Source organism: Bufo bufo, chromosome 3 (assembly GCF_905171765.1).
Source record: "Bufo bufo chromosome 3, aBufBuf1.1, whole genome shotgun sequence".
NCBI lineage: Eukaryota > Metazoa > Chordata > Amphibia > Anura > Bufonidae > Bufo > Bufo bufo.
In genome coordinates, this window is record NC_053391.1 from 380,286,383 (window position 1) to 380,309,842 (window position 23,460).

General features: G+C 45.2%; 1 protein-coding gene across 2 annotated transcripts in view; it reads left to right on the forward strand.

Annotated features, from left to right (window-relative positions):
* Positions 1-1,294: 1,294 nt before the first annotated feature.
* Positions 1,295-23,460, forward strand: part of RHBDD2 (rhomboid domain containing 2) — a 38,658-nt gene continuing 16,492 nt past the window's right edge. Inside the window, exons 1-3 of one of the 2 annotated variants that reach the window (XM_040424709.1) lie at positions 1,295-1,523; positions 5,761-6,162; positions 14,653-14,803. In XM_040424709.1, coding sequence (XP_040280643.1) covers positions 1,331-1,523; positions 5,761-6,162; positions 14,653-14,803 — 746 coding nt within the window. In that variant the 5' untranslated portion in view covers positions 1,295-1,330. The remainder of the gene's footprint in view (positions 1,524-5,760; positions 6,163-14,652; positions 14,804-23,460) is intronic. The other variant, XM_040424710.1, reaches the window with a different exon arrangement.

Below are 23,460 nucleotides of genomic sequence, written 5' to 3' on the forward strand. Positions count from 1 at the left end.
GAGACTTTGCGAAGTATTAACTTTGGCTCATCGGAGCCAATACATTCTAATACTGTACGGAGCGCTCGCTCCGTACAGTATTCTAACAAAGTTTTATACGAATCGACTTCAGATGTTTCATCCGAAGTCGATTAGCTCATCCCTAGTTATAATGATTTATAATGCTGTTTGTCCCTGCCAGACCTGTATCTACTAATTACACTGACAGCATTATGTCAGTGTAAGGCCTCGTTCACATTTCCGTTTTTCACTGACGTGTGCTGTCCGCATTTTCTGCGGACAGCACACGTATTCATTGACTTGAATGTGTTCACATTTCAGTATTTTTTTACTGACCGTGGGCATGAGACATGCACTACTTTGATCCGTGATGTGCACCAAGCACGCCCATTGAAGTCTATGGGTCTGTGAAAACCACTGATACACATCCGTGTTGTGTCCGTTTTTCACTGAAGACTAATAGGAGATTCTTTTTAAATTAATTTTCAGCTGAGCAATGTCAGTGAATTACAGATGACACACGGATGGTAAAAATGGACACATGCACCAACCACGGATCCTTCACGGACAGCTTCACGGATGAAACATGACACTGACATGTGAAAGAGGCCTAAGGGATCATGCACACGGCCGTAACCGTTTTTGTGGTCCACAAAACACTGATACCAGCCATGTGCATTGTGCATTTTGTGGAGCGGAAGGCCCATAATAGAGCAGTCCTATTCTTATCCATAATCCAAATATTTTTACTGGTGCCACAGAACAGACATGCGGATGCGGACAGCACACGCTGTGCATTCCACATTTTTTGCGGACCCATTGAAGTGAATGGGTCCGCATCCGACCCGCAAAAAAAAAAAACGTGTTTGTGTGCATGAGCCCTAAATCAGTAGATTTGAATTTTTGAAAGGCTTGACACAGAGTGCATTTTTTGGTCCTGGTTTTCACTTTTTTTTTTTTCCAAATGCAGCATGTTGTAGATATGGTGTTATTTTGACCATTTGCCCACACATTATTGGAAAAAATGCATGTCATGTGACCCGAAAAAAGCCTCCAAAACTTGTAAAAAATACACGAAAAATGTAAGCTTACAAAAAATGTAAGGTGCTAGTTTTGGGAGATTGCGGGGGTTCTGCAGTTATCTCAAAGCTACTATAGGGAAACAAAGGTTTGATACAAATATCAGCCCTCTATACTGCCCTCTACAGGACACCAGTGATGGCGGCACCAGCTCCACGTGACCGGTGACACCACGTGACGTTCTGACGTCAGACAGTCATTATGCAGAAGTTGTTACTAGTTGCTACTCTGCCCACTGGACTCCAAAACAATGGAGGAAGAGCGAACTGCCAGGAGGTCGTGGTGTAAAGTTGTGGCGTCCCTGCTGCCGGACGTGCGCCTCACCCCCGGCTCTACTATCACTATATTATTGTCGCTAGCGATATCCGTCCCGGGAATGAAGAGGGAGACACCTGCTGACAGGAAGCTGGACCTTGAGGCTGGAGTGCTGGGGAGTGTTTCATGTATGGCCGCCTCTGTCAGGCAGTATACCAGAGGGGTGTGGTGGCGGGTGAAGACATCACACAGGGGGGGAAGGGAAGTCTGTGGTGATGACAGCCAATTAGGTTTTTGCTTTCATTCTCGTGAGGGAATGCAAATGGAAGGATGCACCTGATTGGCTGTTGCCACTTTTCCCTTGAACCAGATTTGATAACCCACTGATGGTTTACTAGCGCCAGACGGTGATTATAGTGTCGCCCATATTGCCTCCTAATATTGGGTGATTGTATTATATGCAGTTGCCCAATAAGTTACCTCATATTCCTCTGGCACCACTAGCGTTAACGAATGGGCATCCCGTCACCAGTGATACTGTAAAGCGGGGGATGTTTATTGCAGTGGCTTGTCCACTTGTAAGTTTTTAGGTGTTTTTCTTGATATGTGTTTTTTTTTTTTTTTAACGTTACCTCCAGATGTTAACTGTAAGGCCTCTTTCACACGGGCGTTGCGGGAACATGCGCGATTTTTCTGCGCGAGTGCAAAACATTGTAATGCGTTTTGCACGCGCGTGAGAAAAATCGGCATGTTTGGTACCCAAACCCGAACTTCTTCACAGAAGTTCGGGCTTGGGATCGGTGTTCTGTAGATTGTATTATTTCTGTTATAAGGGAAAATAATAGCATTCTGAATACCGAATGCATAGTACAATAGGGCTGGAGGGGTTAAAAAAATAAATAAAATTATTTAACTCGCCTTAATCCACTTGATCCCGCAGCCGGTTTCTCTTCTGTCTTCTTTGCTGTGTGCAGGAAAAGGACCTGTGATGACATCACTCCGGTCATCACATGGTCCGTCACATGATCTTTTACCATAGTGATGGATCATGTGATGACCGAAGTGACGTCACCACAGGTCCTTTTCCTGCACACAGCTAAGATGAAGACAGAAGGAGATGCCGGGCTGCGGGATCAAGTGGATTAAGGTGAGTTAATTTTTTTTAACCCCTCCAGCGCTATTGTACTATGCATTCTGTATTCAGAATGCTATTATTTTCCCTTATAACCATGTTATAAGGGAAAATAATAATGATCGGGTCTCCATCCCAATCGTCTCCTAGCAACCGTGCGTGAAAATCGCACCGCATCCGCACTTGCATTCATTTCTATGGGGCCTGCATTACGTGAAAAACGCACTAAGAGGAGCATGCTGCGATTTTCACGCAACGCACAAGTGATGCGTGAAAATCACCGCTCATGTGCACAGCCCCATAGAAATGAATGGGTCCGGATTCAGTGCGGGTGCAATGCGTTCAACTCGCGCATTGCACTTGCGCGGAATACTCGCCCGTGTGAAAGGGGCCTAAATCTGTGGGAATTAGGAAATGAAGTACAAACGTGCATTTTTGGGGTTACATTTTTTTTTCACTTGCGGTGTGATTTTTGGAGTACGCATTTTCTGAAAATGGCAGCATGGTCCGGCATTGGCATATTTTTTATTTATTTTTTGGCTCATTTTTAAAATTTTGATGCTGTGGAATCCATTGTTTAGCAAAAATGCATGTGTCAATGTGTATTTCGTTATTTTAATGTCGATTTTATTAATAGAGATCTACAGAGGAAGTGACATCAGAGGGTGGTACATGGTTTCCTGTTTGAAGGGGTTGCCCACCCTTTAGTAAGTGATGGCCTTCGCTAACTGATCAGTGGGGTCCGACACACATCACCCCTATGGTTTTGCTCCCTCTGCTGGGAAGTGGATGGAGCGCTGCTTCCACTGGAGTCAGTAACTAGCTCTGCCCACTACACGGTTGATGGAGCCGTTTAGTTCCTGTGATGTACCTACACATGAACAGCTGGTCATCCGGGGTGCAGGGTAGGGATCGACCGATTATCAGAGATACCGATATTATCGGCCTATATTCATGATTTTTAAAGTTATCGGCATCTAACCTTGACGATAATGTGTCAGCGCACTCATGTTCCCTCAGCAGCACAGGGGTGAAGGAGTCGCTCTCTCTCCCCCCCCCCCCCCCTTTGCCGCGATGCCAATGAGGAGAGACGGGAGGAGGAGGAGGAGAGGCCGGCGCACTGCGCCACCAATGATAATTGACGTGTAAGGCTACTTTCACACTGGCGTTTTGGTTTCCGTTTGTGAGATCCGTTCAGGGCTCTCAGAAGCGGTCCAAAACGGATCAGTTTTGCCCTAATGCATTCTGAATGGAAAAGGATCCGCTCAGAATGCATCAGTTTGCCTCCATTCCGCTCTGGAGGCGGACACTAAAATGCTGCTTGCAGCGTTTTACTGTCCGCCTGACGATGTGGAGGCAAACGGGTCCGTCCTAACACACAATATAAGTCAATGGGGGCGGATCCGTTTTCTCGGACACAATCTGGCACAATAGAAAACGTATCCTTCCTCCATTGACTTTCAAATGGTGTTGAAGACGGATCCGTCTTGGCTATGTTAAAGATAATACAAACGGATCCGTTCTGAACAGATGCATGCGGTTGTATTATCGGTATGGATCCGCACCAAACGCGAGTGTGAAAGTAGCCTAATACAAATACAGGAGGTGGTGCCCAGACTATATGACAGGAAGGTACGATTAGCGGCAGTTAACCGCTCAGGTGCCGCACCTGAGGAGTTAACTGATGCCACTGATTGCAGCTCCCTGTCAGAGGCAGGGTGCCGGCTATGTGGCTCTGCGCTGACACACCCGCCTCCTGTATTAAATGTTAATTATCATTGGTGGCGCAGTGCGCCCTCCCCCCAGTATTAAAATCATTGGTGGCGCAGTGCGCCCCCTCCCCTCAACCCCCACAGTATTAAAAACATTGGTGGTGCAGTGCACCCCCCAGTATTAAAATCATTGGTGGCAGTGCCCACAGGGTCCCCTCCCCCTCATTGGTGGCAGTGGCAGCTTCTGATCGGAGCCCCAGCAGTGTAATCCGATCCGATCGGTTACCATGGCAGCCAGGACGCTACTGAGGCCCTGGCTTCCATGGTAATCTTCCTGCTGCTGTGTGCACAGAGCAGCAGGGAGAGTGTGAGGTCCTATTCACCCTAAGGGTCCATTCACACGTCCGTTGTTTCTTTCCTGATCTGTTCAGTTTTTTGCGGAACAGATCTGGACCAGATCTGGACCCATTCATTTTCAATGGGTCCTGAAAAAAATCAGACATTGAGCTGTCCGTTTTTTTTCAGGAACAATTGAAAATGAATGGGTCCAGATCTGTTCCGCAAAAAACGGAACAGATCAGGAAAGAAACAACGGACGTGTGAATGGACCCTTATAGAGCTCTGTGTATAGGTGAATAGGACAAGATCCCAGGTTCTAGCCCCTCAGGGTAAAATAGTTATTAAAAAAAAAAAGGTTAACAAAAAATACCAAAATATTAAGTATAAGTCACTCCCTTTTCCAATTTTACATATACAATAAATAAATAAACATATCACATATTGCCAGGTCCGAAAAGTCCAAACTATTAAAATTATATATCAAAAAATCTCCGTAATGAAAATGCACAGAATATCGGTATAAGCTATCGGCCTGAAAGTTCACAGGTTATCGGCTCTACAAAAATCAATATCGGTCGATCCCTAGTGCAGGGTGTTGGATACCCCCTGATGAACTATTGATGGTATATCCTGAGGATAGGCCATCACTTACTAATTGGTGGGCAACCCCTCTAAGAATGCATGACTTGCAACTAAATCGCCCTATTTGTAAAACAAAATGCTATAAAAATACAATCAAAAGACCTGAAAAACTGGTGTTTTTTTTCAGTCTTCTTGGCCTCAAAAAAAGGGCAAACAAAAACTGTGTGAAGGCAGTCTAAGGGCTCATGCACACAAACGTATTTTTTGTCCGCTTTTTTAGTGGGTTAGGTGTGGACCCATTCATTTTAATGGGGCTGCAAAAGATCTGCACGTCCGTTCCATGGCCCACAAAAATATAGAACATGTGCTATTCTTGTCTGCATTACGGCCAAGGATAGAACTGGTCTATTATGGCCCCGGACGTTGCTCGTATCAGTGTTTTGCGGATCTGAAATTTGTGGACCACAAAACAGGCAACAGTTGTGTGCTTGAGCCTTAAGGGTGATGGATCCTATTATCTCTATTCTGCAGACGGCTTATATTCTTGATGTATTTCTTTGCTCAGGGTTGGATTTGATGAATCTTCATGTACACTGAGAGGCAGCAATGTTGTTGAGAGAGTGTTTTTTTTGTTTTTTTTTCACAAGATCTGTTTTTCAGTTCACAGGTTGATCACATATATTTATTTTCATGAAGATCTTCCAACATTAGTCTGCAGTTGCTTGATTGTCTGGTATTTTGGTGGGGGTTTTGAAGAGAACGTCGGCACGGTGAAGTTCTGCTTCCTCACGCCTCTGTTTGCCATATGGAATGGACTTCTCTACCTGGTTGTTATTGCCACAGGCATCAGCTTTCAGTTGGATGGAAAAGTCCAGGGATTTACGGCAGTTGCCTTTTCCATGGTCAGCGTCTTCACAATACGCACCAGCCTTAGACGACTCATACTCTTTGGGTTCATGGTACCCACAAAGATGATGCCGCTGCTATTTCTCATCCCTGCTGCCTTTATACCACATGCCACAACTCTTAGTAATGTATGTGGTATACTGGTGGGGCTTAGTTGTATCCTTTTACAAGTTTTAGATGTTTGGAAGTATCGTCACACACATCCTGTGCCCATCAAATTAGATCTACAGAAAAACTGTAGAACCTACAACAGTCAAATTTCTTTGATATAAAGTGCAACTCTACCCGTAGCTGAATATTTGGTTTTAAACTGAAGTCTTCCAAATGATGTTTAACTGGTAACAACCAATAGAAATGTTGGCTTTTGAGGAAATCTATACTTGACAGAAAGAAGGTGCGTAGAGAAATTATTCTGCATGTACTAACTTCTGTCATTCATAAAAACCCAGCAAAAAAGCACTTTAGGACTGACACAAGATTGTACAACTTTTGTCCTAAGTACCCTACCTCCCAGAGGACAGAATAACCAACCACTTCTTTAAATGGTCACTAACCTTTCAAAAAAATTAACCTAAATCAGTAGTACAGGTGACTATAAGAAACGTTGTAATATGTCTTATCAGAGAAAATGCCTACGGTATTTTTACCTCTAGCGGCTTATTGCTTTTATCCTTTTCCTCTCCATAGTTTTCTATGGGCAGCATATGAGGCGATCGATCCTTCAGTCCATCTAATCTTTCAAGACTGGTTTAGCAGAAAATGTTACTTTAGGAGGGGGTCTGTTATTATTATTATTATTATTATTATTATTATTTATATTATTATTTATCCCTTCGTCCTATGACAGCACCAGGAAAGAGAGATCCACCTCCCAGCACAGGAAACCCACAGGTATAAATCTTCAGATGCCCCTCCTCCTCAGTGGTTTCATGTCCTAGGAGGACAACCTACAGGTTATTTTCGGTGGGGAGTAGTTTCTCCCTTTTGACATTGCAGGCTGGCTGGAGAAGGTGTGAGCCCCGCTCCACACACCTGTACCTGGACAGGACCGGCATACCGAGGACATGTGCGACGCGGGCAGCGAGCGCAGGGCGGAAGAAACAACAGGTAAGTGAGGATCCAGGACGCAGGAAGGGGCGGAGCTTAGCGAAGAGGCGGCAAGTTTGAAAAGGAAGGAGCGCAGAGCGTCCAGAGCAGCACACAGCTTCTGCCTGGCGTTCATGCGCAGCTCTAAGGATAAAGCCAGTATCCAGCCAGTCTCCCCTGTGATCTTTGCTGGAGTCTTCCAGATCCAGGGCTATAGGGATATTTCCAGCATGGAGAGTTCTGGAGAGATCCCTAAGGACCCAGTCACCCCTGCACCTATGGTAGGAATGGGTATGGGCCTGAAGAAATGTAAGTGATCTACATTTATCTTCTTTCTCTAGAGATCGTGATTTTTTTTTTTTTGTTTAAATTCCAGGGTGTAACTGAGAAACCCAGAAAAGCCACCGCTAAGATACGTCATAAGGAATGTGGTATCTGTAAGGCTAAGCTAGATGCTTCATACACTAAGCCCCTATGTAAAGGGTGTATTGAGAGTACTACAGGGAGTGCAGAATTATTAGGCAAATGAGTATTTTGACCACATCATCCTCTTTATGCATGTTGTCTTACTCCAAGCTGTATAGGCTCGAAAGCCTACTACCAATTAAGCATATTAGGTGATGTGCATCTCTGTAATGAGAAGGGGTGTGGTCTAATGACATCAACAACCTATATCAGGTGTGCATAATTATTAGGCAACTTCCTTTCCTTTGGCAAAATGGGTCAAAAGAAGGACTTGACAGGCTCAGAAAAGTCAAAAATAGTGAGATATCTTGCAGAGGGATGCAGCACTCTTAAAATTGCAAAGCTTCTGAAGCGTGATCATCGAACAATCAAGCGTTTCATTCAAAATAGTCAACAGGGTCGCAAGAAGCGTGTGGAAAAACCAAGGCGCAAAATAACTGCCCATGAACTGAGAAAAGTCAAGCGTGCAGCTGCCAAGATGCCACTTGCCACCAGTTTGGCCATATTTCAGAGCTGCAACATCACTGGAGTGCCCAAAAGCACAAGGTGTGCAATACTCAGAGACATGGCCAAGGTAAGAAAGGCTGAAAGACAACCACCACTGAACAAGACACACAAGCTGAAACGTCAAGACTGGGCCAAGAAATATCTCAAGACTGATTTTTCTAAGGTTTTATGGACTGATGAAATGAGAGTGAGTCTTGATGGGCCCGTGGCTGGATTGGTAAAGGGCAGAGAGCTCCAGTCCGACTCAGATGACAGCAAGGTGGAGGTGGAGTACTGGTTTGGGCTGGTATCATCAAAGATGAGCTTGTGGGGCCTTTTCGGGTTGAGGATGGAGTCAAGCTCAACTCCCAGTCCTACTGCCAGTTTCTGGAAGACACCTTCTTCAAGCAGTGGTACAGGAAGAAGTCTGCATCCTTCAAGAAAAACATGATTTTCATGCAGGACAATGCTCCATCACACGCGTCCAAGTACTCCACAGCGTGGCTGGCAAGAAAGGGTATAAAAGAAGATAATCTAATGACATGGCCTCCTTGTTCACCTGATCTAAACCCTATTGAGAACCTGTGGTCCATCATCAAATGTGCGATTTACAAGGAGGGAAAACAGTACACCTCTCTGAACAGTGTCTGGGAGGCTGTGGTTGCTGCTGCACGCAATGTTGATGGTGAACAGATCAAAACACTGACAGAATCCATGGATGGCAGGCTTTTGAGTGTCCTTGCAAAGAAAGGTGGCTATATTGGTCACTGATTTGTTTTTGAATGTCAGAAATGTATATTTGTGAATGTTGAGATGTTATATTGGTTTCACTGGTAAAAATAAATAATTGAAATGGGTATATATTTGTTTTTTGTTAAGTTGCCTAATAATTATGCACAGTAATAGTCACCTGCACACACAGATATCCCCCTAAAATAGCTAAAACTAAAAACTACTTCCAAAAATATTCAGCTTTGATATTAATGAGTTTTTTGGGTTCATTGAGAACATGGTTGTTGTTCAATAATAAAATTAATCCTCAAAAATACAACTTGCCTAATAATTCTGCACTCCCTGTATAGCGGAAGAATCCCCTAGTATGGTCAAATGTATGAAGAAAATGATCAGAGAAGAGTTGAGTCTTATGTCAAATAAAGAACGCAGGCAAAAGAGCGCCAAAGATAGCGCATCTTTTTCAATTGGAAATTCTGACCTCTCTACTTCAGAGGACGAACTTGAAAGCGGTGAAAGGGAGTCTGTTACATCCTCTTCAGATGAGGAATGCAGTGGTAGGCCCTTTTTTCCTGTTCAGGAGGTAGATCAATTAATCAAGGCAGTCAGGGCAACTATGAATCTGGAGAATGCAAAAGAGGTTCGCTCGATTCAGGATATCATGTTTGGGGGCCTGCAGACTAAGAAACGAAGAGCCCTTTTTATCCACAAGAATGTAGGGGCCATGATGAATAGAGAGTGGAAACATCCAGATAAACGAAGCTTTATCCCATCCGGAATTAAAATAAAATATCCGTTTGAAGAAGGTGAATGTTCTCTATGGGATAGGACCCCCAAAATTGATGTGCCCATAGCTAAAGTGTCTCGAAGGTCATCCCTACCCTTTGATGATTTGGGCAATCTTAAGGATCCGATGGACAGAAAAGCTGACACCTTTTTAAGGAGAACATGGGAATCCATAGGTGCATCCTTTAAACCTAATGTAGCTTCTACCTGTACGGCTAGGGCACAAATATTGTGGATAAAACAGCTGGAGACGCAGATCCGGGATAAAACCCCTAGAGATAAATTATTAGAATCGGTCGAGGCTATTGGAAAAGTAGCCGATTTTTTTGGCAGACGCCACTGCGGATGCAGTTAGGTTGTCTGCTAGGGCTTCATCCATGGCTAATTCTGCTCGTAGGGCTATTTGGCTCAATAATTGGTCAGGGGATGTTGCCTCAAGAAATCGCTTATGTGGTATCCCTTGTGAGGGTAAATATTTGTTTGGGTCTTCCTTGGACGACATATTAGAGAAGGCAGGGGATAAAAAGAAGGGGTTCCAGTCTTCTTTTCAGTCGTCCTTTTGTAAACAGGACCGTTTTCCCCAGAGAGGCAGAGGAAATAGGGATAGGAATAGGAGTCCAGCAAATAGAAATGACAGATGGAAATTCTCCAGGTCCAAAGGGCTGCTGTTCAAAAATCAATAGAGGGACCCCCCTAAGAAAGACGGCTCCCAATGACGCCATGGTGGGAGGAAGATTACAATCTTTTCTCCCAGCCTGGTCCAAAATATCCAACAGCGCGTGGATCCTGCGTTCATTAGAAAAGGGATTCAAGCTAGAGTTCAAAAAGTTCCCTCCGCAATGATTCAAAATTACGCGCGTAGATCATTCAACTCAGACTGCCTTAGAAAAGGAGGTTTCAAAACTCATTCAAAAAGGGGCACAGGATACTATTCTACTCTGTTTTTAGTAAGAAAACCAAGTGGAGAATACAGGACTATCATACACTTGAAGTCTCTAAACGAGTACCTGTTATACCAACGCTTCAAAATGGAGACTATAAAGACGGTAACTCAGCTTCTCTACAAAGACTGTTTTATGGCAGTTTTAGATATCAAAGATGCCTACTATCACCTTCCGATTTTTCCAGGGCTTAAGATTCCAGGGGGAGCTGAAGCACTTTCAATTCCAGGTATTACCTTTCGGAATCTCGATGGCGCCAAGGATTTTTACGAAGTTAATCTCAGAGATGGCAGCCCATATCGGGGAAAGAGATATCCTGTTTGTCCCATACTTGGACGACTTTCTGATTGTCGCACTGTCTTACCAGAGATGCTTATTTCAGGTCCAACAGTTGGTAGAAATCATGACAACCCTGGGCTGGATCCTGAACAGAGAGAAATCGAGACTGATTCCAGAAAAGAAACAACAGTTCCTGGGAATCTTACTGGATTCAGTGTCTCAGAGATCATTCCTAACTTCAGAAAAAATTCAGAAAATAAGGTCAGTGGTTCGCACCCTGATAAACAATCTGTGTGTGTCCATAAGGAAGGGGATGTCAGTACTGGGAACTCTGACCGCCTGTATACCTGCAGTTCAATGGTCTCTGATCCATTACAGAGCCCTCCAAGAGGAAATCTTGGGGAACTGGTCAGGAAAAATGGAGGACCTGGAAAGCAGTATAGTGATATCGGCCCACACTTGTCAGACACTGAAGTGGTGGCTGTCACTAGAGAACCTGGGGCAGGGAGTCCCATGGAGGAGAAGATCCCCTTATAGTTACCACGGACGCCAGCCCAGTAGGGTGGGGGGCTCATGTGGGAGAGACCTTGCTTCAAGGATTGTGGAACTGCCGGATGTTGGACACTTCTTCAAATCTAAAAGAGCTTATGGCGGGTTTTTCTGGCCCTTCAGGGGTTACTCCCTCTGATCAGGGGTTGACACGTGAGAATTTTATCCGACAATGCCTCGGTCGTAGCATATCTGAATCATCAGGGTGGTACCCGGTCCGTGTCCCTGCAGTCCCTGGCGGTTCAGATTTTTTCCCTAGTGGAGGGGGCAGCTTTGTCCCTCTCGGCCCTTCATATCGGAGGTGTGGACAATTGTAAGGTCGACTTTCTAAGGCTACTTTCACACTAGCGTTCGGGGCTTCGCTTGTGAGCTCCGTTTGAAGGCTCTCACAAGCGGCCCCGAATGGATCCGTCCAGTCCTAATGCATTCTGAGTGGAGGCGGATCCGCTCAGAATGCATCTGTCTGGCTCCGTTTGTCCTCCGCTCCGCTCAGCAGACGGACACCTGAACGCTGCTTACAGCGTTCGGGTGTCCGCCTGGCCGTGCGGAGGCAAACGGATCCGTCCAGACTTACAATGTAAGTCAATGGGGACGGATCCGTTTGAAGTTGACACAATATGGCTCAATTTTCAAACGGATCCATGCCCCATTGACTTTCAATGTAAAGTCAAAACGGATCCGTTTGCATTATCATGAACAAAAAAATAAAATTATTTTTTTTTTTTTTTGTTCATGGTAATGCAAACGGATCCGTTCTGAACGGATCTAAGCATTTGCATTATAGGAGCTGTGCAGATACCAGACGGACCTGCTCTGAACGCAAGTGTGAAAGTAGCCTAAGCCGTCGATCTCTGGATCAGAGGGAATGGTCTCTGAACCTTTCTGTTTTCAGCAAGATTGTCAAGTTATGGAGGATGCCTCAAGTAGATCTCTTTGCCACCAGGGTGAACAGGAAGGTAAAAAGATTCTACTCCCTGTCTCCCAGGGATCGACCAGATGCGATAGACGCTTTGGTTCAGCCTTGGACTCAGGGTCTATTATATGCCTTCCCTCCACTTCAGTTGATACCGAGGGTTCTCAAGAAGGTCAAGGAAGACAAAACCAGAATCATCATGATTGCTCCCTTCTGGCCACGTCGAGCGTGGTTCTATTGGCTGAGAGTGATGTCAGTAGCAGATCCTTGGGTCCTTCCGGAGATCCCAGATCTTCTTTTTCAGGGTCCTATTGTCCACACCCCTGTGAAAAGGCTCCATTTGACGGCGTGGCTTTTGAACGGCGCCTTTTACTAGATAGAGGCCTTTCTGAATCGGTGGTTGCTACCATGCTGTTAAGTAGGAAGCCGGTGACTACCAATATCTATGCTAGAACTTGGATTACCTTTTTTAAGTTTCTAGGAGTCCCTCCTTACACATCCCGCCCTCTTCAGTTAAGTAAAATCTTGGATTTTCTTCAGAGAGGTGTGGAGAAGGGCCTAGCACTAAGTACCATCAAGGTCCAGGTGGCCGCTCTGTGTTTTATTTGATTACAGGTTGGCGTGTCATCCTTGGATTATAAGGTTTTGTAAATCAATATCTAGGAGTCTCCCTGCCAGGAATTTCAAAGCTCCTCCTTGGGATCTTAATCTGGTGTTAAGGGCCTTGGTTAAACCTCACTTTCGTCCTGTAGACTCTCTGCCAATTAAGTTCCTGACCTTGAAATGTATTTTTTTGGTAGCTATTACATCAGCCAGGAGAATTAGTGAGCTTCAGGCTCTTTCCATTAGCCCTCCATATACGATTTTCCAAGATGATTGTGTCAGTCTTAGGCCAGACCCAGAATTTTTACCCAAAGTAGTATCTGAGTTCCATAGAAGTCACGAAGTGATTCTTCCTTCCTTCTATGAGAATCCGAGGAAGAGGCAGATTTCTATTCTTTAGATGTTAGAGAATGTGTCCTACGGTACCTGGAGGCTACAAAAGGTTGGAGGGAGTCCTCTTCATTGTTTGTCTTATTTTCAGGCCAGAATAAGGGGAAGTCAGCTAGTAAAAGTACTTTAGCCCGTTGGATCAAGCAGGCTATTTCTTTGGCATATCTTTCTATGCAGGAACCTGTCCCGTCTGGCTGGTCGGCCCATTCTACAAGAGCGGTAGCAACTTCCTGGGCAGAAAAGGCAGAGGTTTCTATACAAGACATTTGCAGAGCAGCAACGTGGTCTTCTGCTTCTACCTTCTATAGACACTATAGATTAAACCTGTCAGAAGTGTCTAATCTTTCCTTTGGACGCAAAGTCCTTCAGGCTGTGGGCCCCCCTAATTTTTCACTCTCTGGGATATCTCCTGGTGCTGTCATAGGACGAAGGGATAAATGATCATTACGTACCGGTAATGTTGTTTTCCGGAGTCAATGACAGCACCACTTTAATTTAATTCCCCCCCCCCCCCCCCTTTTTCCTTTCCACCTTTACTCTTCCATTCTGTTCTTTTTGGTGTTGGATCCTGCATCACTGGGTGTGCAGTAAAAAAATAATTATAATGACCGAAACCATCCATGAGATGGAGCTGGTCCAGATGTACTGAAGATGTCCCTTGTCTCGTCTATAAAAACCACTGAGGAGGAGGGGCGTCTGTGAAGATTTATACCTGTTGGTTTCCTGTCCTGGGAGGTGGATCCCTCTCTTCTGGTGCTGTCATGGACTCCGGAAAACAACATTACCGGTACGTAATGATCTTTTTTTTTTAAAATATATTTCCCTGTACTATTGATTCCAGCAGAGATGGTAGAGACGATGACAATTTAAACCAAAGGGTGAAATCTGCAGCACAATACACAAAGAACACGTGGATTTTGCAACAAGGCTCTAATATTCTTCTACATCTGAATTTAGCCCCCAGTCATGCTACCATTTTTTTCTCTTTCATGTGCTATCCATTTAACAAAAAACAAAGCTCAGTACAAAAGACCCACAGAGACAGAAAATCGAACACTGTCGTGTGAATAAAGCCTAAGGTTAGGCTAGGTTCACACCTAAGCGTTTACAGCGCGTTCCTACGCGCTGTAAAACGCTGAACAGGCAAAAACCAATGTTTCCAGTGGTATGGTCAGTGTTTGATCAGTGATTTCCATTAGTGATTGTGAGTCAAAACCAAGAGTGATCCTACATAGAGATAAGGTAAAGAGCTGCACCTGGTTTTGGTTAAAAATCACTGAGCAAACACTGTGTGAAAGCTGCATAATTCTGGTTTCTATATAAAATGTGTATGAAACATTGATTTGAATGTACTGTTTTGTATGGTTCATACATGTTATGTGCTCTTTTTGTGTGTATTCTTTAATTTGAACACAGATGGTATGGGTGGCTGCTTTTTCTTGGACCCTTCAGAATCATTACTTTCACGAATAGATCAGATGGTGCCATTCAAAGTATTAAAAAGCATCCCAGTGTGGAGGTACATCCCTGCAACTTCTGCGGAAAGGAATGCCTCTCAAGACAGAAAGTAAGTGACTACCAAGCACAATGGCTGCCTCTGCTGTATAAAGTTGACATTTGGTTGCAGTGTAGAGATGTTACCTTGTAGTGGCCAGTGGAGTTAAAGGGGTATTCCCATCACAGAAAATGGGAGCATATTGCTAGGGTATGCTCCCATTGTCTGATAGGTGCGGGTCCCATCTCTGGGACCCACACCTTTAACGGGAATAGAGCAGGAAGAGCTGTGGCTGAAGGACAGAAAACAAAGGACTCTAAAGAACCCTTATCTATACCCGACCAAATGTTTCAGGGTTTGGGCAAAAAGAAAAGATGGTTGTTCCCTATTCATGAAAATATAAAGGACATTATAGATAGGGAATGGAAAGAGCCAGAGAAAAGACCCGCTATTTCAAAGGCCTTCAAACAAAATGACCTTCAAATGAAAAAAATATTCGTTTGCAGAGTCCGATGGTGAAACATGGGGAAAAAACTCAGAGGATTGATACCCCGGTAGCTAAAATTTCCAAAAAATCCTCCCTCCCTTTTGAAGACATGGGGTTACTAAAGGACCCCATGGACAAAAAATTTGAGAGTGTTCTTAAAAAAATCTTGGGAGACGGGATCGGCTATGTTCAGACCTGCTATCGCAGCCACCTGCGCTGCTAGGTCCCTTTCTGTCTGGATCAATCAGATGGAAGGTCACCTAGCAGCTGGTACCCCCCGGGAGGAAATTATATCCTCTCTCTCGGTTTTGAAGCAGGCCTTTTTGGCTGATGCTTCTGCAGACCTGGTGAGACTCTCGGACAGGTCCACAGCTATCGAACGCCACCCGTAGAGCTATATGGTTGAGATCCTGGTCGAGGGATGCGGGCTCAAAGAGTCTATCCTTTGAAGGGGATAGACTTTTTGGATCCGCATTAGACGACATCTTGGATAAAGCCTCAGGTTTAAGCAGACTCAGAGTCTTCAGGTAGATGGCAATCTTCTAGAGGCCGGGGTAAGGGTTTCTTATTGAACCCAGACTCCTCCTTCCAAGAAGTCCCAATGACGCTAGAAGTCCAGTAGCGGGCAGGCTTTCAGGGTTCAGCCAAGCGTGGGATTCTATAGGAGCCTCCCCCTTGGTCCTAAAACAAATAGGATCAGGTCACAGAATAGAATTTCGTCCCCGCAAGATTCCTTACAAACAAGGTTTTTTCAGATCCTCTCAAACAAAAGGCCCTAGAGTCAGAGGTGTCTTCCCTATTAGAAGTCCCGATAGCCGAGCGAGGTCAGGGGGTTTACTCTCCCCTTTTTCTTAAAAAAAAAAAACAAGTGGGAAGTTCAGAACAATCTTCAATCTGAAAAACCTAAATCACCTGGTCATTTACAAAAAACTCAAAATGGAATCGATAGAATCAGCAGTGAACCTTCTCTTTCAGGATTTTTACATGATAACGATCGATCTGGTGGATGCCTATTATGTTTCCATTCACAGCAAGAGTCAAACATATCTCAGGTTCGCGGTCTACATAGAGGGAGAGCTGTGTCACTTCCAATATCGGACTTTACCTTTCGGCCTTTCCAGTGCGCCAAGTCTGTTCACAATGATTATGGCAGATGTTGTGGGCTATTTTCATCTAAAAGGAATAATGGTGGTCCCCTATCTAGATGACTGCAGATTCCTATTCTCGTCTTCTGGACCATCTCAGAATTGTGAAGGGAACCCTGACTTCCTTAGGGTGGGCTATCAACCAGGAGAAGTCAAGACTAATTCCAAGTCAACAAAAAATATTTCTAGGAGTACTCCTGGACACCCATCATCTATCTTCATTTTTACCACAAGAGAAGCAGATCAACCTGATAGCTCGGGTAAGAACCTTCTGTTCCAGAAAGACGGCATTGATAAGGGACACAATGCACTTGCTGGGACTTTTAACATAAACAATATCCTCTGTAAATTGGGCTCAGGCCCACAACAGGATCCTGCAGTCCTTCCTCCTGTCATCTTGGGACAAGATGCAAAGTCCCCTAGAAAATAAAATAAAAATCTCATACTAGGTAAAAAGATCCCTGAGTTGGTGGATGATAGAGAAACATCTACAAGCAGGGGTGCAGTGGCGGCCGAAGAATCAGATTACAGTAACCACCGATGCAAGCAGCAAAGGTTGGGGAGCACATGCTCTGCAGGAATTGGTACAAGGAACATGGAGTCCGCAGATGTCTCTAGAGTCTTTAATCTTAAGAGAATTGACAGCTGTCTTCGAAGCCTTCCTAAGTTTGAAACCAATTATCAAACGCCACCATATCAAGGTATTTTCGGACATTGCGACAACAGTAACATATCTAAACTGTCAAGGAGGGACGAGAAGCAAATCCTTGGCGACTGTCTCAAGAATATTCAGATGGGGAGAGAAGAACCTAAAATCTATTTCAGCGGTTCACTTAAGAGAAAAAGAAAATATTTTAGCGGATTTTCTCAGCAGAGAGCCTCTCGGAGAAGGAGAATGGGCGTTAAATCAGAAGATCTTCAGTCAGATCAGACAGGTGGGGGCTTCCGGTGTTGGATCTGTTTGCAACAAGACAGAACAGGAAGGTAGAGAAATTTTATTGCATCAGCCCCAAGGAGAATCTAAATCAGATAGATACTGTCTCGCGGCCATGGCCCAGAGGTCTTCTCTACGCGTTTCCACCATTCTCTCTGATTGCAAGTACTCTGATACAAGAGGAAGAGGCTCAAGTTATAATGATTGCCCCCTATTGGCCAAAAAGGTCTTGGTTCCCTCTGCTTCAAAACCTTGCGACAAGGGTACCCTGGTTTCTGCCTCAGATTCCGGACCTCCTCCATCAGGGTCTGGCCCTTTTATCCCAACATACAACAGCTACACTTAGTAGCTTGGAGACTGAACAGATCTTGTTAAAAAGAAAGGGGTTTTCTGAGGCTGTCATTTCAACCTTGTTACATAGTAGAAAGCAGATCACTTCCAAAATTTATCTACGAACCTGGAAAGCCTTTTTGTTATTTGCGTGGGACCGTTGGGATCCTCAAAGTAGCTTGAACATATGCCTGATTTTAGAGTTTTTGCAGGCAGGATTCGATAAAGGGCTCAGAGCCAATACCCTAAAAGTTCAAGTGTCGGCCCTTAGTGCCTTTTTGGACATCAGGGTGGCAGAAATCCCCCCTAGTTGAGAGATTCCTTAAAGGGGTTATCCCATCATAATGATCACTGTTAAATCAGTTAATGATTTGACAGTGATCATTTTTGTAAATATACTTGATTAACAAATTCCCACCGTTTAGGAGAAAATTCATCCCCACTTACCTTATTGTTGTGACCCGGTCTCCCCTGTTTACGGCCACCGCTCTTCTCCAGAATCCCGATGGTCGCGCTTGCTCAGAAGACTCCTTCTTTTCTCCCGGCCGGGCTGCTCGCTGTCCTGAACGCGCACGCTGCCGCGCATGCGCGACGGTGACTTCTTCCCTGCCAGAATAGTACAGAGCTGCGAACGCGCACGTCGGCTCTGTACTATACTGGCCAGAAATAAGTCACATGGCGCATGCGCGGCAGCGTGCGCATTCAGTCCAGCGCGCGGCCCGGCCAGGAGAAGACTTCAATCAAGATGAAGCCCGCCCCCAGCCAGAATCCAGGAAGTGAAAGGCGCGGTGGCAGCAGGTAAGTATAAAAAGGCGAAGTGGGATAACCCCTTTAAGGGCGCAAGCAGGCTGTGTTTCTCCTTTTTTGTTAAAGTTCCCCCCTGGGATCTAAACCTGGTCCTTTTCTACACTAATGTCCATGCCCTTTGAGCCTCTGTCCGAGATATCCCTAAGATTGTTGACGCTAAAACCCACCTTTTTTTAATCTCTATAACCATGACTAGGAGGGTGGGGGAGATCCAAACCCTTTCTTGTAAGCAACCTTACCTAACTGTTTTGGAGGATTGGGTAATTCTTAGACTCTCCCCTGCGTTCCTGCCAAAGGTCTTCTCTAGGGTTCATTGCCAGCAGGAAATTGTTCTACCATCTTTTTGTGCTTCTCCGGCTTCAGATCAGGAAAGTATGTTTCATCATCTAGACGTCATGCATTCTCTTTTATAGTACCTTTTTAGGCCACAGATTCCTTTAGAAAGTCTGATTATCTCCTGGTCCAGTCTCAAGGAAAAAATAAGGGTCTTTGAGCCTCTAAGGCTTCAATAGCCAGATGGATAAAACAAACCATAGTCCTGTTATAAAGAGAAAAACGTTTTTCCTCCCTTAGGATTGAAGACCTATTCCACTAGGACTCTGTCCACCACCTGGGCGAAAAGGCGATCTGCTTCTGTGGATCAGATATATAGAGCGGCCACATGGTCCACCCCCAGGGCCGGCCTTAGGTGTCCAGGCGCCCTGTGCGAGCTAACCTTGTGGCGCCCCCCCCCCCCCCCAAAACAAAACAAAACACTGCTTGTTGCTGGCATCATGGCATAGGCTGGCTGACTATCCAACCAAGTAGTTACCAGCCCACACACCCCAAAGGCCGGCGTAATGTTATACTTCCCTACTTCGTGAGATTTCCCTACCCTCGTCACTTCCGGTTGCATCGGACATGACGTGAGGAGGTGTGCAGCGCCGCGCAGGCGCACAACGTCAGGTTAGGGAAGTTTTACAGCAGAGTGCGCATGCGCCAGGAGTCTCGCCGGCGGTTAGGGTAGGGAAAAACTATGGGCCAGTGCGCAGGCGCAGTGATCGGATGGATGTTCTCAGCTGAACACCGGCCGACACTGCGCATGCACCGGGAGCCTCACCAGCGGTTAGGGAAGGGAAAAATTTACGTACGGGCCAGTGCTTTTTCCCTACCCTAACCGCTGGTGAGGCTCCCAGCGCATGCGCAGTGTCGGCCGGTGTCCTGCTGAGAACATCCATCCGATCACCGCACCTGTGCACTGGCCCATAATTTTTCCCTACCCTAACCGCCGGCGAGGCTCCCAGCGCATGCGCACTCTGCTGTGAAATTTCCCTAACCCATCGTTGTGCGCAGTGCGCCCCCCCAATGTAATAAACATTGGTGGCACAGTGCGCCCCCCCCAACACCCCAGTATAATAAACATTGGCGCAGTGCGCCCCCCCCAACACCCCAGTATAATAAACATTGGCGCAGTGCGCCCCCCCAACACCCCAGTATAATAAACATTGGTGGCGCAGTGCGCCCCCCCTCAATATAATAAACATTGGTGGCGCAGTGCGCCCCCCCTCAATATAATAAACATTGGTGGCGCTGTGCGCCCCCCTCAATATAATAAACATTGGTGGCGCAGTGCGCCCCCCCTCAATATAATAAACATTGGTGGCGCAGTGCGCCCCCCCTCAATATAATAAACATTGGTGGCGCAGTGCGCCCCCCCCTCAATATAATAAACATTGGTGGCGCAGTGCGCCCCCCCTCAATATAATAAACATTGGTGGCGCAGTGGGCAGTGCCAATGAGGGTTAAAAAATAAAAAAATAATTAACTCACCTCCTCCAATTGATCGTCTTCTGTTCTTTCTTCATGACCTGTCAAAGGACCTGTGGTGACATCACTGTGCTCATCACATGATCCATCACCATGGTAATGGGTCATGTGATGAGCTCAGTGACGTCACCACAGGTCCTGAAGAAAGAACCGGAGACCGGCAGCTACGCGATCAACTGGAGGAGGTGAGTTAATTTTTTTAAATTATTTTTTAACCCTCATTGGCACTTCCCACTGAGCCACCAATGTTTCTTATACTGGGGGGGGCGCACTGTGCCACCAACGTTTCTTATACTAGGGGGGGGCGCACTGAGCCACCAATTATGTTTCTTATACTGGGGTGTTGGGGGGGCGCACTGTGCCACCAACGTTTCTTATACAAATACAGGAGGCGGGTGCCGGAATCAAATAGCCGGCACCCGACCTCTGTGACGGGGAGCTGCGATCAGCGGCAGTTAACCCCTCAGGTACCGCACCTGAAGGGGTAACTCAACTGCAGCTGATCGCAGCTCCCTGTCACAGAGGTCGGGTGCCGGCTATTTGATTCCGGCAAGCGCCTCCTGTATTTGTATTCAGGTCAGTTTTCTTTATTGGTGGCGCAGTGGCCACAGCCCCTCCCCTCCTCCTCCTGTCTCTCTTTTTATTGGCGGGGGCAGCAGGCAGGTCAGACAGGGGAGGGGGAGATGGAGGGGGCGCCCCGAGGGAGAACACAAGTACAGCCTCGCCTGCCGCAGATTACATTGCGAGCTGTCGGCCGCCCAGCGCCCCTGTTACTATGGCGCCCTGTGCGGCCGCACAGCCCGCACACCCCAAAGGCCGGCCCTGTCCACCCCCATCATTTTTTCAAGCATTCTAAACTTGATATTATGGCCAACCAGGATCTGGCGTTTGGACGTAAAGTCCCTTCAGCTGTGGTCCCTCCCTAAAAAATCTCTTCTCTGTAAATCTCCTACCAGTGCCGCTGTGGAGGCGTTAGGGAAAGATGACAATTTACTCCACAACGGCACTGGGGTTTCCCCTCCTATAATTATATTATATATAGATGTTTCACATGTATAGTGGTGGATCCTGTTCACGGTTTATTTTCATGATATTCTGTGTTATAAATTATCTTCGGATCTCTGTTATTAACTGGAGTAGGTTGGAGGAGGAGTCCTTTTTATTTTGGCTTCCGCTGTTGTTGTGGACGCTACGGGAAAACAAATTACCGGTAAGAGTAATTGTCATCTTTCAGATCTCCTTTGGAAAATAAAAGATGGAATCTGATTGCTATGGGCTACTAAGACAATTTTCTTTTCCACCAGTTTTGATAAATCTGAAGTTGTGAACTTGTGCTAAAATAAAATCAATCAATCAATCTGCACTCAATATTCCATAATGAGAAAGTGAAAACAGAATTTTAGCAATTTTTGCAAATTTATGAAAAGGAAAATAACATTTTGCATGGACATAAATATTCAGACCCTTTGCTATGACTTGCAGTTTAGCTCTGGGGGCCCCCCATTTCTCTTGATGTTTCTACACCTTTCTTGGAGTCCACCTGTGGTAAATTCAGTTGATTGGACATGACTTGAAAATACATCCCCCGTCTATATATAAGGTCTCACAGCTGACAATGCAAATCAGAGCAAAAACATAAGTCATAAGGAGGAAAGAACTGCCTGTAGAGCTCAGAGACAGGATTGTGGGCAGGCACAGGTCTGGACAAGGGTACAAAAAAATTCTTCTGCATTGAAAATTCCCTCCATAATTCCTAAATGGTCTCTTCCTAGAGTTGGCCACACCACCAAACCAAATAGATTGTGGGGACGGACCTTGGTAAGATAGGTGACCAACAACCGAATTGTCACTGGCTGAGCTCCAAAGATCCTGTGTTAAGCTAGGAGAAACTTCTAGAAGTTCAACCATCACTCCAGCACTCGACCAATCTGGGCTTTATGGCAGAGTGTCCAAAAAGAAGCGTCTCCTCAGTAAAAGTCTTAATGATCTCCAAAAGAGAAACAATATAAAATATTGTAATTTGATACCCTTTAATGGCTAACTAAAATACATGATGTTATAAGGCAAGCTATTGAGCCTTGTAACATCATGTATTTTAGTTAGCCATTAAAGGGTATCAAATTTACAATATTTTATATTGTTTCTCTTTTGGAAAGCATCAAGACTTCTCACTACTGGCTAACATGGTACCAAACCTTTTTTCTTTTGTCCTCCGTAAAAGACACATGAAAGCCTGCCTGGAGTTTTGCTAAAAAGCACTCAAAACACTGAGTCCTTGTTCACATTTCTATGTCCGTTTTGACATCCATGGAAAATCCGTCCATGTTTCATCCATAAAGATGTCTTTGAAGAATCCGTGTTTGGTCCATATGTTTGCATTTTGCCCTCTGCGGGTCATCCATAATCCACGGTCACTGCTGAGCTGAAAATTAATGTCTAAGTGCCAATTTTATTTATTTATTTATGTATTTCTTTTTTGCTAGTGTAGGGCAGAGATGGGGAACATTTTTCTAATATACTGTGCTTAGGGAAATTGTTTATAGTAGAACACTTGGGCAGAAATGTCCCTTAGCAGCGCTCTCTCAGATGAGCATTGCTAAGGGACATCCATCTTCCTAACAGCTCAGTGCTGTATTAGGCTGTGCTGGGCATCTGCCCACTCTGCTCCCTCATCTAGTATCGGTAGCAGTACACTATAAATATATATTTATACATTTATGGGGTCATTTATCAAACTGGTGTAAAGTAGAACTGGCTTAATTGCCCATTGTACACCAGTTTAAATGACCCCATTAGTTCTTGCTTAATGACTAGCACGGCCAGCGCTGTCAATGAGCTCATCCCCGTATTCCTGGCACGCTGTGTAATGAACCAGCCGCCGGGAAAGATGCATGACCGAGCGGTTAGCTCTCACTACAGGCAATGCAGGGAGAAGCTGTTATACAGTATATAGGGACAGTTATATCTGGCCCTATATACAGTAAAATAGCTTCCGCCCTGCATTGCTAGTGGCAAACACTTACTGCTCGCTCAGGCTTCTCTCCCGGCAAATGGTTAAAAAAATAAAATAAAAATTTTGTCAGTTACACTTTAACCCTTTCACTACTGTTTTTTAGTTTTCATTTTTCTTCCCTATCTTCCTTGAGCCATAACTTTTTTATATTTCCGTTCACATAGCTGTATGAGGGCTTATTTTTTGCGGGACAAATTGTACTTTTTA